This window comes from Leucopleurus acutus (genome assembly GCF_964270905.1).
Source record: "Leucopleurus acutus genome assembly, chromosome: 20".
Taxonomy (NCBI): domain Eukaryota; kingdom Metazoa; phylum Chordata; class Mammalia; order Artiodactyla; family Delphinidae; genus Leucopleurus; species Leucopleurus acutus.
Window position 1 is genome coordinate 19,166,641 of NC_139162.1, and position 16,423 is coordinate 19,183,063.

Below are 16,423 nucleotides of genomic sequence, written 5' to 3' on the forward strand. Positions count from 1 at the left end.
CCTGTTTGGTACCAATGGCAAGCTTTGAGCTCCATCACACAACTAAACCCTTGGCTGCTCCAGGAAGACACCGGACCTTGTCACCTTTTCACTATGGTGGGAGAAAACCCAAAACACGTTTGATGAACTGATCAATAGAGGTTCTCCAAAATTTCTGCTAACACAAAACATACCTGGCCATGGATATTCTTTTTAAACTTCCTACTACACAGTTTCAACTGACACTTGGGAAAAATGTCTAGTGTTCTTTTCTTTTTGACATTTTCAGCCAAACGTTTCTATGTGATGTGATGCCTAGGACTAAGTGCCAACTATTTATGTGGGCAGAAGGAAAGAACGACTTGATGGGAGGAGATAAAAAGAAATAAAAAGGACCAACATAGTCTAATTAAAATAAGATTTTTTTCTTAATCTTGTGAGTGAATACCACCATACTAGTGGCAATGACACTGAGAGCCCCCTGGGGCTGAAAGGGAAGCTGCAAAAAAGGTGTGCAGTGCTAGCTCCATAGACTAGGCTCTGGGACAGAGTCTGAAACACTCTGTATTAGATACTAACCCGTATCATGTGCCACTGGTGAGGAGGAAGACAGAGTGCTTTTCCCAAAGGGCGATGATCTCCCCAAATGATGACTCTTCTCAGGAGGCAGGAGTGCTTTCCCAGAATAACCTTTTTGCTCTTTAGTCAGCTGCTGCAGCAGATACTCATTAGTTACCACCAGGGATCTGAGGCATGGGGGAAAAAGACAGTCATGAAGTCATAAAAGCAAAGTAGTTGCCATTCTGACCTGAAATGTTTGCTAAAGATAAATGTAAAAAAATAAAAATTAAAAAATAAATGTAAAATGAAGTAACATCTTTAAATAGAAAGAACTGTCTGATTTATGAGTTGGTTATTTTAAAAGCAGGCAGACAGTTTATTTATTCATTGCAGTTCTGTTTACGTTCCAGACTGACTGTAGCAATAACATAGTTCACATTTTGTATAGTGATTGTTCTGATCTTTCCAAAGCACTTTCATGATGAAGTAAGTAGACGCACGGGGAGACTAGCACCTGACCAGACCTCCAATTTCTATCCCCAAATCTTAATTTCTACTTCTTCTAATCTATCCTGCCTCTGCAATTAAACTCATGGTGCTAGTCATGACTGTATTCTTGGACTCTGTATTACCATGTAATGTTGGAAGCTATTAGAGACTGTCCCTCCCCACCAAAAAAGATGCATGCACAATGCTATTCACTGCAACACTATCTGCAACAGCAAGATACTGTAATGTCCATCAGTAGAGGACTAATTAAATACACACACAGTGGAGTCCTATGCATGTATAAAAAGAGTGAGAACTAACTCTATACACCACTGTGAAATGATTTCTAGATAAAATGTTAAAGCAACATTATGCCTCTTTTTATATAATAGAGGGGGAACACAAATACACACCCACACCTGCAATGGAAGGCTAGTGGGAAGGAAGGAAAGGATAGAGGAGACAGGTAAGGAAGCTAGATTTGTCTGAATTTATCTGATTTTGTGGATCTGACTTTGGGACCATGTAAGTTTTACATTAATTATACACAAGATTAAATCAAAATAATAAAAATATTCCCTATGAATCAAACAAAATGAAATGAATTGAACCTGTATATTGAATTGATGGTTTAACAACACACAGAAGAATTATTTCAAGTTACTCTAAAATATAGCATCACTAAAGATATGTATCTTAATGTTCTCAAAGTGTGGTCCCTAGGCCAGAAGCAAGAGCATCACCTGGAAACTTACTAGAAATGCAAATTCTCAGTTCCCAACCCAGATCTGCTGAATCAGAAACTGGTGTGCTCTGGAAAGCAGTATTTTGATCCCTGAGCAAACTGGCCTGGATACAGGTGGTTTGCACACAGAATAGAGTTAATTTGAAAAGTATATAGATATTAACTTGCCAAGTAAAACAAAGGAGATAAAGGAAAGTAAATATCTGCTTCCAGAAGTCAGCTAGATGGACCCAGTCCTACCTCTGACTTTCGTGGAGAAGGGCCACTATCTCCTCCAGCTTTTTCAGCTGGGCAAGCTCCTGGTTCAGGCAAGCCACCTGCATGTTCAGCTGTTGGTTTTTGTGCAGAAGATCATCTACAAAGGTTACAGTAGCCAGGGGTGAGAGGATTCCAAGCGGCTAGTCTTTGAGCAGAGCTTGAGTGATCAGGGAGACATCTTGAAGAGTTGGGGGCCCCACTGCACCCACCTCCACCCTCCATTCATCATTCCCTCCCTTGGAAACAGCAGATATAGTGGCAAGAATATAGGGTTTCGCAACAGACATATCTGAATTAAAATTCAACCACTTAATCTTGCACGTTAGTTCATTTTGGTGAGTTTCACTAGAGCTAGTAACCCTGCCGGGTAGCACTGTTATAAGGAGTCAGTGAGACATCTGTGCTCACATAGCATAGACAGTCAACACATATTTGGTCTCCTTGTATTCTCCATTTTAGTTCATGAATGTATGTCCTTCACTCTGTACGGAATATGTGAAAACATCTAGAACTGTGTCAGGCACATGACAGTAGCTCAATGAGTGCTTTCAGAAACTGGATTTGTGTCCAAGGCATATCTAGCTTTTCAAATATGTTGCCACTGCCTGCAATAATAAGGTAGGTAAAAGCACAGGAACTCTGGTCCTAAGCAAGTCAGTCTTCTAGAACAGTACTTAAACTTTAATACACTTACAGATCACCTGGGAATCTTTTTAGAAAACAGATTCTAATTCAGTAGGTCTGAGGTGAGGCCAGATGTTCTATAGGTCTAACAAGCTCCCAGGTGATGCTAATGTTGCGATGTGTGGCTCACATTTTGAGTAGCAAGGTTCTGGAAGGTGGAAATCAGGGCTGCAACAGCTGTATTTATCACCAGTAATCCAAAATAGAGAACTGGGTCTCATGGCTGATTGAAAATAGGTATCTAGGGCTTCCCTGGTGGCGCAGTGGTTAAGAACCCGCCTGTCAATGCAGGGGACATGGGTTTGAGCCCTGGTCTGGGAAGATCCCACATGCCACGGAGCAACTAAGTCCGTGCGCCACAGCTACTGAGCCTGTGCTCTAGAGCCTGCGAGCCACAACTACTGAAGCCTGCGTGCCTAGAGCCCGTGTTGCGCAACATGAGAAGCCACTGCAATGATAAGTCCGCACGCCTCAACGAAAAGTAGCCCCCGCTTGCCGCAACTAGAGAAAAGCCCGCGCGCAGCAACGGACACCCAACGCAGCCAAAAATAAATAAATAAATTTATTTAAAAAAAAAGAAAGTAGGTATCTAGTGAATAAACACCTATTTATTTTCAGTGCAGGTAAGTGGAGAATGATGTCTTGATTATTCAGGCTTATGAATATCAGATAGTGATGAGATTCAACTCTGGAAATTCAATGCTGATTTCCAAATCAAAATCCAAATACCCATAATGTTTGTTTGTGGGTGCTGAGCTAGAAGCTTAAAGTCGAGGTAGACTTTATATACCTAAACTATACTAATAATAAAGTAGTACAAATCAAGAATTCAATGGGATATTATTTTTCACTTATCATAATGGAAAAAAAATATAATACCCAGTGTTGGCAAGGGTGAAATGAAAAGGCATTCAAATACATACTTACTGCCGATATGAGTGTAAACTGAAACCATCTTTCTTGGGAATGATGTGTGTAACCTCATGATGTGTGTAAACCTCAAAAATGTCCACATCTTTTGACCTACTAATTCTACTTTTAGGAATGTCTGCTAGGAAAATAGTCTAAAATGTACACAAAGATTTATATACACAGATATTAATAGCTGCATTATTTATCACAGCATAAATATTAGGACTCTTAGCTCCATCAGAAGAGAAGAAAGAGAATCTTAGAGAAGCATTTTGACTCTAGGGTCTTTTCTTCTATTTCAGGTCTTTCGAATGTTTGGAAATTCTTAGAATTAGAATTATTTATAATATAAAAGTGGCAGCTTTATTTATAATAGCTAACATTAAAAACAACTATATAGAGGACTGAATAGAGAAATATGGTATATTCGTGTAACATTATAGGAAATGCCTGTGCTATTAAATTAATAACATTAGGTTGTAGAAATCAATTGCCTAGGGTAGAGAGTAGCGGGAACTGAGTGCACAAGGGTCAAACCTTCTAGAGTACAGAAGTGTTCTGTATTTTGACTGGGATGGAGTTAAATGAATATATATATCTGTCAAAACTCATCAAACTTAAAATGTGTGTATTTTGTTGTACATAAATTAGTTTTTAAAAATCAAGACACAAATTTTAATTCTGAGTTAAATATATGTATAGGCATATGGTGAAAGAAAATATACCAAAAACACTAATTGTAGTTATTTCTGGGTAGTAAGATTATATTTTCCTTATATTTTTCAAACTTTCTGTAAAGAACACGATCTTCTGCTATAATCAGAAAAAACAAGTGTCTTTCTCAAAAATAATGACAATAATAACACATTTGTAAATGCTTTACACTGATAAAAGAGTAAACTCTTTTACTCTGGTAACTCAAGTCACCTGCATTACAACTCTGACGCTAGATGGTTGTTTCCATTTAGGAAGCCATGTGAGCTCTGGATGACGAAGCTTATTAAACGGGCCATCTATAAACAAACGGTTGTCTTGGGATGCACCACACATTGCTTTCCTGAACTTACCATAAGTGTGGGACTGGTGCCCACTCACAATCGAGGTGGTAGCACCTTCCTCCAATTGCTGGATTTTTTCTGACAAAATAAGGTTTTCCTCCAGCACTCTGACCAGTTTTTGCTTCAAACTTTCCTTTAGATTAGAAAACAAAATACAAACACATTAAGAATCTGAAATTCTGAGGACTGCTTTTAGAAAACTGAAAAAATCTTTCCTCTGTTTAGTGATAAACTGAATGGAGGTCAGCATCTCTCTTTCTCACTAGAATTTTAATTCATCGGTAAACATAGCTCAAGTGCAGCAAACAAATTTATCACATGCAATTGCAATCTTTCCTGTGAGTTATCCACTACTCCTGCAGAACAAGTGGTTGTTTTGACAAGTGGCCAGCATCTGAGTCACCTATCTAAAGTTTCTAGAAACTAAACTGGATGCCTGAAAATCCTCTAATGTTAAGAAAAGGGGGGAAAAAAGCCTAAGAATATGAGTCCCTTCTTTCCCTCCCAGAGCCAGCAGCCTAACACTCTAGGAATGGCCCGTGGTTTAGGGCTCTCCATCAGAAGGGAGGAAAGATAATCCCAGAGACATCTAACTTCCCTCATCTGAATCAAACCATAACCTTCAAGAACATGGTCCTAAATGTTTTCATTCTAGGGCTTTTTCTTTTTTCTTTTTCCATTTCAAGTCTTTCCTTAGAATTTTTGGATTAGGGCTAGGATTAGGGAGTCATCCCTGCAAAACCTCCAAGCTGTCCCTGCAAGTTTTGTGTTCCAGATTTGCACAGACTGACTTTTCTATATTTCAGTTCAGAAACATCTAGATGCTCATGGTGATGATGTTCTTTATGGCACAGACCTGTTCTAGTCTTGTGCCCCATCCTTTTCTAGTAAAGGAAGAGTAGGAAAAGAAGCTGAGAGCAGCATACCATGTCATTAGGGACCAGCTGCCCCGTCTTCTTCAGTTCCATCTCCCTCTTGTGGGAGGCTTTTGATGTATCTTCAGGACGTGAGTGACACCACTGCTGAGAAGGAGCAGGGACTACCAAAGTCAGAAGCAGATCTCGGGCAGGACCTGCCAAAAATTCAGGTTGGGCACATGGGCCAATCTTAAAAGCTAAAGCACAGAATTCCTGGTCAATAACTACCAGCTCTGTAGGACAAACAGGGTAATCTAATATCCCCTTTTTTCAAGAATTTAGTAAGTGGCTGTAAGAGATGTTTCATGATGGAGATAAAAAATTATGGGCTTCCCTGGTGGCGCAGTGGTTAAGAATCTGCCTGCCAATGCAGGGGGACATGGGTTTGAGCCCTGGTCCGGGAAGATCCCACATGCCTTGGAGCAACTAAGTCCGTGAGCCACAGCTACTGAAGCCCGCGCGCCTAGAGCCCGTGCTCCGCAACAAGAGAAGCCACCACAATGAGAAGCCCTCACACTGTAACAAAGAGTAGCCCCCACTCACCACAACTAGAGAAAGCCCGCGCACAGCAACGAAGACCCAGCGCAGCCAAAAATAAATAAATAAAAGAAATATAAAAAAAAGAAAAGTTAAGCCCAAACAACTTTAAAGTTTCTAGTTTTTTACTTAAACTTTTACCACCACCAACAGCTCCTTGAATTCTTCTTACATTAAACATCAAATAAACACATGGGGACAATATTTGCAAAACTGTTTTCTCCCAAGTTCCTAAAAAAGAAGCCCTAAAAAAGAGTCCACATCATTTAGTCACTGGAGTTTTTTGAATCATATTTTTCGAATCGAATATTTCAACAGGCATCTCAGAACTCTAATGATCAAACCCAATTTCTGTTGTATTTATTGTTGGCACTTTCCCAAGGATCATTAAATGCTTTTGTAATCATTAACATGACCATGCTCTATTTTATATCTCATTACTCAAAGACTGTCAAGAAAAACTTACAGGAGGAACAAGACAATTGGTACATGAGGGAAGAGTGCTGATAAAAAACAAACAGGGAAGGGAATTCTCTAGAGGTCCAGTGGTTAGGACTCGGTGCTTTCACTGCAGTGGGCCCGGGGTTCGATCCCTGGTCGGGGAATTAAGATCCTGCAAGCTGTTCTGTGCAGCCCAAAACAAACAAGCAAACAAACAACAGGTTAGAAGAAGATTATAAGAAAAATGCAGGTTTGTCAATCACTGTGTGGCTGAGAAATTTTGGTAAGTGATCATGAGAACAATTTTCCCTGCAAGTTAAGGGGACTGAGTGGCTTTTATCAGAACATAGAGCAGAAACACGAAGCAGAAGCAAGGTCTGAGCCCTTCTCCAGGAACTGAGAATGCACTCACTTACCCAGAAACTTCTTGTTGAGGAGGAGGGAGCCGGAACCGTTCCAGTGCTTATCCACAAGCTCCAGGAGCTGTCTGAGGACAGTGGCCACATGGGATGCTCTGGCAGAGATTGGGGGACTGTGGTTTCCTGGCAAACCATGCAAACTGCCCAGGTCACTAGAGAGAGGCTCAAGAAAAAAAACAAAAAAACCAACCATTTGTCATTCTAATGCAATAAGGGAGGTAAAAATCCAGACATTTAAAGTGTTAACATTGGGCTTCCCTGGTGGCGCAGTGGTTGAGAGTCCGCCTGCCGATGCAGGGGACGCGGGTTCGTGCCCTGGTCCGGGAAGATCCCACATGCTGCGGAGTGGCTGGGCCCGTGAGCCATGGCCGCTGAGCCTGCGCGTCTGGAGCCTGTGCTCCGCAATGGGAGAGGCCACAACAGTGAAAGGCCCGCGTACCGCAAAAAAAAAAAAAAAGTGTTAAATTAAAAAAAGAAAAAAAAGAAAGTTGGTTTCATCTTTCAGTTTGGATTTGAATAAAATATTAATGTCTAAGGCAAATACAATAATATATACAAGGATAATTTCAAAGGTAACAGTATCTTCTATGATAATTTTCTGTAGAGATTTTTAGAAGAAAACAAAAAATGTTTTAACACCTATGTCTATGGCTCAATGTATTATGTTATGTAATATGGAAAGATTAAACTGCAGAACATTTTTTAAGGTATTATATATCATAAAATAAAATGGGGAGTAATTTAATAAAAGTCATAACTCATAAGCTTATATTTAGTATATTAATATATAATAAACATAAATATCCCATAACATTTTAAATGTTATGTTAAATGTTATTGTTGGACCCAGTACTAAAGATACTTTTTATTCAGTAAGAATCTTATGTATATAGATGTATAGGTAGAGCTCTCCAATGAAACTCCCAATTGTTTATTCATTCAGATATGATGTATATGTCTATTTATTTAGTCATGTCTGAATGAATAAAAAACAATTGGGAATTTTACTGGACAGATCAATCTACAAATCTTTTCTGTAGGGTCTCAAGGGACTTCAAGAAAGCTGTAATATATTAAAAACAGCCAAATTATTTCTCAATCTTTGGCTCTTTTGATATTAAAACTATAGATGATTAATTAGATAATGCTGTCATATATGACAACTGTGAAGCAGAACACCAGACAGTGATACCTATGACTTGAGTCACACAGATGGTCTATAATTAATAAGGAAAAGCATTACAAATGGGATAAACATTTATTCAACAGATCTGTACTGAACACTGATCATGTACATGGAGATTTCTACATAAGGACTGTGAACATATGAAGAAGTAAAAGATGAGGTCCTTAAGAAGTTAACAATCTGATTAGGAAGAAAAGTCATAGAAAAACTGGTTACACTACAATCCCACTTGAGAGGATCTTGTCAAAAATGGATATTTACTGTCATTGGTTTTTCATGTATTGGTAATTCTGTGTACGCATCATGGAACAACTTAGAAACACATACATGCCTTTACGTATTTTCTTTCATTTATCACAATGCAGTGAGAGTGGGGGATATTTTTTTTTTATGAACTTTGGAATAATTTTGTTACTTTTAATTTTCAGCAAATTAAAAGCTGAAAAGCCATGCCTCATGGCTTTTTAAATTTTTTTTTTTTTTTTGTGGTACGTGGGCCTCTCGCTCTTGTGGCCTCTCCTGTTGCTCCGGACGCACAGGCTCAGCGGCCATGGCTCACGGGCCCAGCCGCTCCGCAGCATGTGGGATCTTCCCAGACCGGGGCACGAACCCGCGTCCCCTGCATCGGCAGGCGGACTCTCAACCACTGCGCCACCAGGGAAGCCCTAAAAATTAATTTTTATAATTTGTCTATGATTCTAAAGTCAGTTGGTCAAAAATAAATTTTCACAAATTCATGTTTGGTTTAATTTTGTGTGGTTTTTTTATATGGGATTATTTTTTATAACTTTTATTTATTTATTTAACATCTTTATTAGGGTATAATTGCTTTACAATGGTGTGTTAGTTTCTGCTTTATAACAAAGTGAATCAGTTATACATATACATATGTTCCCATATCTCTTCCCTCTTGTGTCTCCCTCCCTCCCACCCTCCCTATCCCACCCCTCCAGGCGGTCACAAAGCACCGATCTGATATTCCTGTGCTATGCGGCTGCTTCCCACTAGCTATCTACCTTACGTTTGGTAGTGTATATATGTCCATGCCTCTCTCTCGCTTTGTCACAGCTCACCCTTCCCCCTCCCCATATCCTCAAGTTATAACTTTTTAAATGTTATTCTGATTTATACCTTTCTAGAAACTGAACAGTGTATTTCTTTTATATTTATATTCAAACAGGTCTTTTACAACTTTTCATATAAAGAAATATAGTATCTAACAGGAAGAATTAAATGGGAATTTTTAAGATAGTCCAGAAAAGTGCATTGAGATTTTAATTGCTATTTTAACAATCCTATCACATGAAATAGAGGAGGAAAAATCTCCTAGAACACGTCTTATTAATATAGCACCCAAATATCCTAAGTGTTTCTGTACCTTCACCCTAAATACATTAACACCAGTGCTCTTTGTCTGGAAAAATAGGCATCAGTGGCTGAAAATGGAAAACAAAAAAGGACCAAAAAGTCAAAAAAGTATTACAAGACTGCCCCCTTTGGTGCACAAAAATTACAACCACCTCCAAAGTTTTGAAAACTGAATAGAAAGTATTTAAAGGGTAAAAAAACCAACCAACGAAACAACAAAACCCCCTTATAAACCCATGTCAATGTGCAAAAAGATTTCCATCAACTGAAAAATAAGTGAATAGAAATAGTTATTTTTGACCAAATCCCCTGCTTTCTCACAAGACAGTAAATGATTAAGTGATTTGTATGACAAAGATTATGGGTTCAAGGGAAGAGCATGCCCCAAGAGCTATAGTTCTTTTAACTAATGAGAAGAAAGCTTCATGATGGAAGTAGGGCCTGGAGAAAAATTAATATTCAAACAGATGAGAGGAGAGAAGAAGGCATTCTCCATGGAGGGATGTATGCAACGGCAGCAACAATACTTAGTTACTAAGTAAGAACAACACTAACTATCATACTACAATTTTATGAAATGATTATATTGTATATGTGGGAATGGCTCTTGATAATGTTGTTCATTCTCAGCTAAAAATCCCTTGGAAAATCTAATTTATCTTCTTAATCTAATTCATCTTGGAAAAAATTGGAATAATTTAAATTCCTGGACAGGAAAGCAATGCTTTTAGAAGAAAGATCCCAAGCAAGTTAGTGATTTGTAGCCAAAGCAAATGTGTAAACATGATAGGATTATAAACATCAATGCTACAGAGATCACTCTTCAGCCAACCCTGAGGCCCTGGCAACTTCTGCATTCCTTCCTGTGGTAAACTCTGTTCACCACTTCTCATTATCAATGTACTTCTCCACCATGTTTATGCTCTGGAAGTAGATTAGGGACCCTGCTCCCTGTGACATAAATGAGGAAATGCTGCAGAAGGGGAATGACCTTCCCAAGGGCAAAAGAATCACAGGCTTTGGCCTGGCAGTATTACCCACTGGCCTCTGAAAATCCCTTTGAATTTCTACCTCTTTTCATCTGAAGCACCACCACCAAAACAGAACCCCATTCTGCTCTTGGACCTGATGTGATTTTGCACAAGCACAAACAAGCCAACACTTGCCTCGCTGCCTGTAGCATCTCTGAAACCATGTTTTGGATTCAGGGTATCAAGGATATTTTCTTTCCGTTTGAATCCTCTTCTCGATGGGCTTAATGACCCCTTGGTCAAACTCTCTCTGTTTTCTGAAGTCCCAGTAGGCAACAGCAGTGTCTGCAGAGAGTCTCCCAGGATGGTGTTGTTTGGGAAAGAACCATGTGCTGGTGTTAAATCGCCGAGGCTGGTGGATAAGTTTTGCTCTACATTCACCAGCAGAGCAGGGTCGCTGTTGAAATGGGTTGTGGCATACAGATCTGTGAAGGAAACAGGCCAGGAGATGAACCTGCTCTTCAACTCTCTCATGTCTTACTTCCATCCTTACCCTGTCTGGAGTCCAAGGGTCATAATGATCTCTCCCTAGTATATACCCTCAACTTTCTGGACCCTTTCTCTCTCCCTCCACCTGACAAAACCCCAACTCTGGTTAAATCCAACTGTGCACATACTCCAAGCCTACAGCAGAGCAGTGGGAAGTGACCGGAGAACAACATATATCTCTTTCCAACATCTTCACTTTAAATTCATAACCACTATCTTAACTGGGCCCAGCTATCCTAATACATTACTCTAATCAATTTACTCTTCTATTCTTTTTTTTAATTTTAATTTATATTGGAGTATAGTTGATTAACAATGTTATATTGGTTTCAGGTGTACAGCAAAGTGATTCAGTTTTACATATACATGTATCTACTCTTTTCCAAATTCTTTTCTCATTTTTTAAAATGTTTATTTATTTATTTATTTGGCTGCGCTGGGTCTTAGTTGCAGCATGCAGGATCTTTAGTTGAGGCATGTGGGATCTAGTTCCCTGACCAGGGATCAAACCTGGGCCCCGTGCATTAGGAGCGAGGAGTCTTAGCCACTGGACCACCAGGGAAGTCCTACTCTTCTATTCTTTGAGATCACTATTTCACATCTCTCTTCTCCTCAAACTTCCAACACCTTCTCCCCCCTCCTCACTCTCAGTTGCTGATCTCTTTACTTCTCTGAGCGAAAGAGAGGCAATCAAAGAAAACATCTATGTGATCTAACCACTAAATCTACCAATTCCATCTGTATTTGTGTCTATAAATTCCCTCCCTTCCTTCTTGTAATAGATGAACTATCTGTGCTTCTATCCAAGGCCAACCTCTCCACTGGTGGACTGGATTCCATCTCCTCTTGACCACTCCCCCATTTTTTTTCTTGTAATTGTCCCTTTTCTCTCCTGCATCATCAATTTTCCCTCTACTGGATCATTTCCACCATGATCTCGATTCCATCCCCCTTCCAGCTACATTTCCATGTCTTTGCTCCCCTTCACTGCAAAGCTCCTTGAAGGGGTCATATATACTCGGTAACTCTACCGCTTCTCCTTTGATTCTTTCTTGAACTCACCTCAACAAGGCTTTTATTAACAAAGCATCTCCTGAAGCTGCTCACTAATGCGTTGCCAAATACCATGATCATTTCTCAGTCCCAGAAGTGTTAAAGACATCTATTAAGGACATCTGACACTATATTTATAACTCCTTCCTTCTTGAAACATATTCTTCACTTGGCTTCCAGAATACCACTCCCTCTTGGCTTTTTTTTTTTCTCCTACCTTAGTAGCTGCCTCTTTCTTGCTCTCCATGATGGTTTCTCTTTATCTACGAGATTTCTAATTGTTGGAGGACTCAGATTAGTCCTCAGATATCTTTTCTATCTATATTCACTCCCTTGGGGAGATCTCATCTAGTCTGTTTTAATGCCATCCACACACTTAATTCCCAGCCCCACCTTCTTCCCTGAACTCCAGACTAATATGTCTACTTATCAAATTGGCATCTCTGAGAAGTTTTAATAGGCACCTCAAACTTAAGCTGACAAAGACCAACTCTTGGTATCCATCCTAAAACCTGTTCCTCACACTCTTTTCCATCTGAGTAAAATGGTAACTCCATTCTTCCAGTTATTCAGACTTGAAACCTAGGAGTTATCCTTAACCTTCCTTCTCTCACACTTCATCCTCAATCCACCAACAAATCATGGAGTGTTATCTTCAGAACATATTCAGAATCTATTTCTCACCACCTACACTGCTATCTCTCTAGTTCAAGCTACCATCATCTCTTATCCAGATTCTAATCTGTTAATTTTAAAAACTTCTATCCTTGCTCTCCATTGTCTATTCTCAACTCAGCAGCCAGAGTAATTCTTAAGTTAGATCATGTCACTCCTCTGCTACAAACTCTCCAACAGCTTCTGATCTCACCCAGAATAAATGTCTGGCTATCTGACTTCATCTATACTCTTTACCTGGCTCACTCTGCAGCAGCAGCCCTGGCCTCCTCATTGTTTCTTGAACATGCCAAGCATGTTCCAGCCTCAGGAACTTTGCACTTACTATTTCCACTGTCTAAAATTTCTCCCCCCAGTTATCCACATGGCTCACACTCTCACTTCATTCAAGTCTCTACTTTTATGATATCTCACCTGAGAAGCTTACCCTGACCATTCTATCTAAAACATCACCTCCTCCATATTACTCTCTAATACCCTTATGTTACTTTCCTTCACAACACTTACCATAACCTGACATATATTTTATGTTTATTTTTGTTTGCTACTTTATCTGCAGAGATAGAATAGTATCTGGCACATAGTGGGTATTCAATACATTTTGTTGAATAAATAAATAACTAAGGAGTGGTCTCTTACCCTTAAACTAGCTTTTTCTGAAAAAGTAACTCAGAATAGAAGTGCTTGTGGCCAGAGAAGACTAGATGTAACTAAAAATATGTCCCAGGATGCTATCAATATTTAACTAAAATAACATATAGTTATGAATCTGCATTTCTGTAAATTGTCTATAAATTTTCTCTAATATATCTATCATGTTAAACACATACCCTGCAGATTTCTCAAGGCTCTATGGACCACTGGTGACTTTATTTATTTATTTATTTGTTTTCAGCTTGCAGGATCTTAGTTCCCCAACCAGGGATTGAACCCACGCCCTAGGCAGTGAAAGTACAGAGTCCTAACCACTGGACTGCCAGGGAATTCCCCAATCTAAGAAATATTAATTCCAAAATTTCCAGTTATACTTCAATCTTCATGCCTATGAAAGAGGTCTATAAACTAACAGGAAGCTATTACCTGAACTAAGTTTCAAAAGCCTTCCAGTGCTGGAGTCAGGGTTTGACAGAGAAGTCGGTAAGTCTCCGCAGGAATGGGATGTGGTGGCCTTCATGTTATTTGAAGGTTTTGTGCTATATTCTCGGTAGTTCCTGCTTGTCTGAGGCCTTTTACCAAGACTTCCATGCAGGGATGGATTTTGAGAATAATGACTATCATAATTTTCTAGACCAGCATCTGAAGGTAACTGATAGGGATGAATCTGTCTAGAATCACCCACATCCAGGCGTTTACCCAATGAGGCGTCATGGGTAAGCTGATAAGTATCAGGTTTTGGTATCAAATCCTTTTCTGGAGAAGAACCTGAAGACTTGTTGTCCAAAAAAGATATTCGGTACCCTTCTCTAGCCATCTTCTCTGGGGTTCGAACTGTGGATTGATGAGGCAAGTAGCGTCTGAATTCTAACCATCACCAAGGGGGAAAAAAAAACAAAAGACAATGAGAATTCTTCTTAGGGTATCCTTGTTCACTGGATATACCTCTGTCTACCAAAAAAAAGTTCTCAGGAAGAGATGGTTTATAATTTTTATAAATGGTAGCATAAAGTGATAAAAGGATTCCTACATGGAAAAACAAAACATGTTGGACATTGTGTAGACAGTAAAGAATCTGTAACATTCTGGAGACAAATTTCATGTCAACCTAATCCTGTAGGAATTTCCTTCTAAAACTGTAGTGTCAGAGTTTTCTATATACGATTTCTACTATTTTGGTGCACTCCCACATGACAAAAGTTGTGATCTTAGGTATTCAGACAATAGTTGGTAGGTCTATGATTTCATAGACGCCTCACAATAAAGCTAAGCTCACTCCTACCCCTAACCTCTACCCAGAGGATCTAGGTTCACACATTGGGAACCACTATCCTAAGCCAATTAAATGGCAGGAAATGCAAAACCTATGAAAATCCCTAATCCAGCTATAAAGTATTTCTCTCAGACAGGTGTATCTGTCATCTCCAAAAAGCCTCAGAGTAGGGCAAGTAGAGTATCAGACAAAAAGAGAAGTCTTTGTGCTCCTTGGGGCTTTCAGATTCATACGCTTGAAGGCCTTCCTGAGTTAGTCACATTAACTTTAAAAAAGTGGAAACAAGTACCTTCTATCTCTACAGAACCTTTAAGAATATCAACATTTTTACCAAGGGCCAGTCTATACAGTAGGGGAAAGGTTATAGAACAATATCTTTATGTAAGAAAAAGAATCTAAGAACAAGTAATGAGATTAGATAATTCAGACTATCCCTCCTGTTGAAGATATTTAAAAAGTGGGATGATATACATTCTTAAAAGCATCAAAGAGCTAATAAGCTAGTGAGGAATCTCTAGGCCAAAATCTAGAAAACAGCAATAACTCATATAGGTGAATCTAGCACTTAAAGTGACTTTTACCCTAAGGCGCTTTAGAGTGAAAGGTACAGAAGTCCAAGTTCAGGATCCATCCAAGGTAAGGAGTAGGAGAAACCACCCCCTCACCCACTCCCCACATTAATATGGAATCCTAATCAGGATACAATCTTCAAAGTAAAGGTAAACTGGAAATAAACCAGCCCTTGTACACTGGTAATCCAGGTTTGCATCATCTGGGTGGTCCAGGGAACCTCAAGCCTTAAGCTTGGATTAAGGTGATTCCAGGCCGATAGTTCCCCAGGCAACTGGTAGAAGCAAATGAAAATCTGATCTGGAAAAGATATCTTCATGTAAGACTTTAAATCATTCCTGCAAATAGTTTTTAAAATACAATAGCCAGCAAGTAGCCAAAACAAAAAAGGAAATAAGACAACACAAGTGAGAATGAGTAGAAAAACCAGACAACATGCACAAAAATTGGAATTAACAGATGCAGCCTATAAAATGGCTATTTTTACTATGTTTAAAGATATATAAAACAGCTGGGTGGGCTTCCCTGCTGGCGCAGTGGTTGGGGGTCCGCCTGCCAATGCAGGGGATGAGGGTTTGTGCCCCGGTCCGGGAGGATCCCTCATGCCGCGGAGCGGCTGGGCCCGTGGGCCGTGGCCGCTGGGCCTGCGCGTCCGAAGCCTGTGCCGCCAAAAAAGTGACCCAGCAGATTTGAAAAAGAACCAAATCGAATTTATAAAACTCAAAATAAACTACTGAGATTAAGAATTCAGAAGACAAGCTTAACAACAGATTAGACACAGCTGAAAAGAATGTTAGTGAATTTAAATATGGGTCAGAAGGAGTTATCCAGAATGCGGATCAAACCAAAGAAAGATAAAAAATATAAAAGAGTGGGCTTCCCTGGTGGCGCAGTGGTTGAGAGTCCGCCTGCCGATGCAGGGGACATGGGTTCGTGCCCCGGTCTGGGACGATCCCACATGCCCCGCGGCTGGGCCCGTGGGCCATGGCCGCTGAGGCTGCGCGTCCGGAGCCTGTGCCCCGCGAAGGGAGAGGCCACGACAGTGAGAGGCCCGCGTACCGCAAAAACAAAAAACAAACAAACAAAAAAAAATAAAAAATAAAAGAGTAAGAGACAAAGAGGAC

The 16,423-nt window shown here is 39.7% G+C and overlaps 1 protein-coding gene across 1 annotated transcript in view; it reads right to left on the reverse strand.

Annotated features, from left to right (window-relative positions):
• Positions 1–427: 427 nt before the first annotated feature.
• The window catches only part of LRRC36 (leucine rich repeat containing 36), a gene marked incomplete at its 5' end in the record, with an annotated part of 45,341 nt that continues 29,345 nt past the window's right edge, over positions 428–16,423 (reverse strand). Inside the window, 7 exons of the mRNA XM_082863403.1 lie at positions 428–725; positions 2,015–2,129; positions 4,696–4,819; positions 5,613–5,758; positions 6,998–7,163; positions 10,721–11,010; positions 13,883–14,323. Coding sequence (XP_082719529.1) covers positions 554–725; positions 2,015–2,129; positions 4,696–4,819; positions 5,613–5,758; positions 6,998–7,163; positions 10,721–11,010; positions 13,883–14,323 — 1,454 coding nt within the window. The 3' untranslated portion in view covers positions 428–553. The remainder of the gene's footprint in view (positions 726–2,014; positions 2,130–4,695; positions 4,820–5,612; positions 5,759–6,997; positions 7,164–10,720; positions 11,011–13,882; positions 14,324–16,423) is intronic.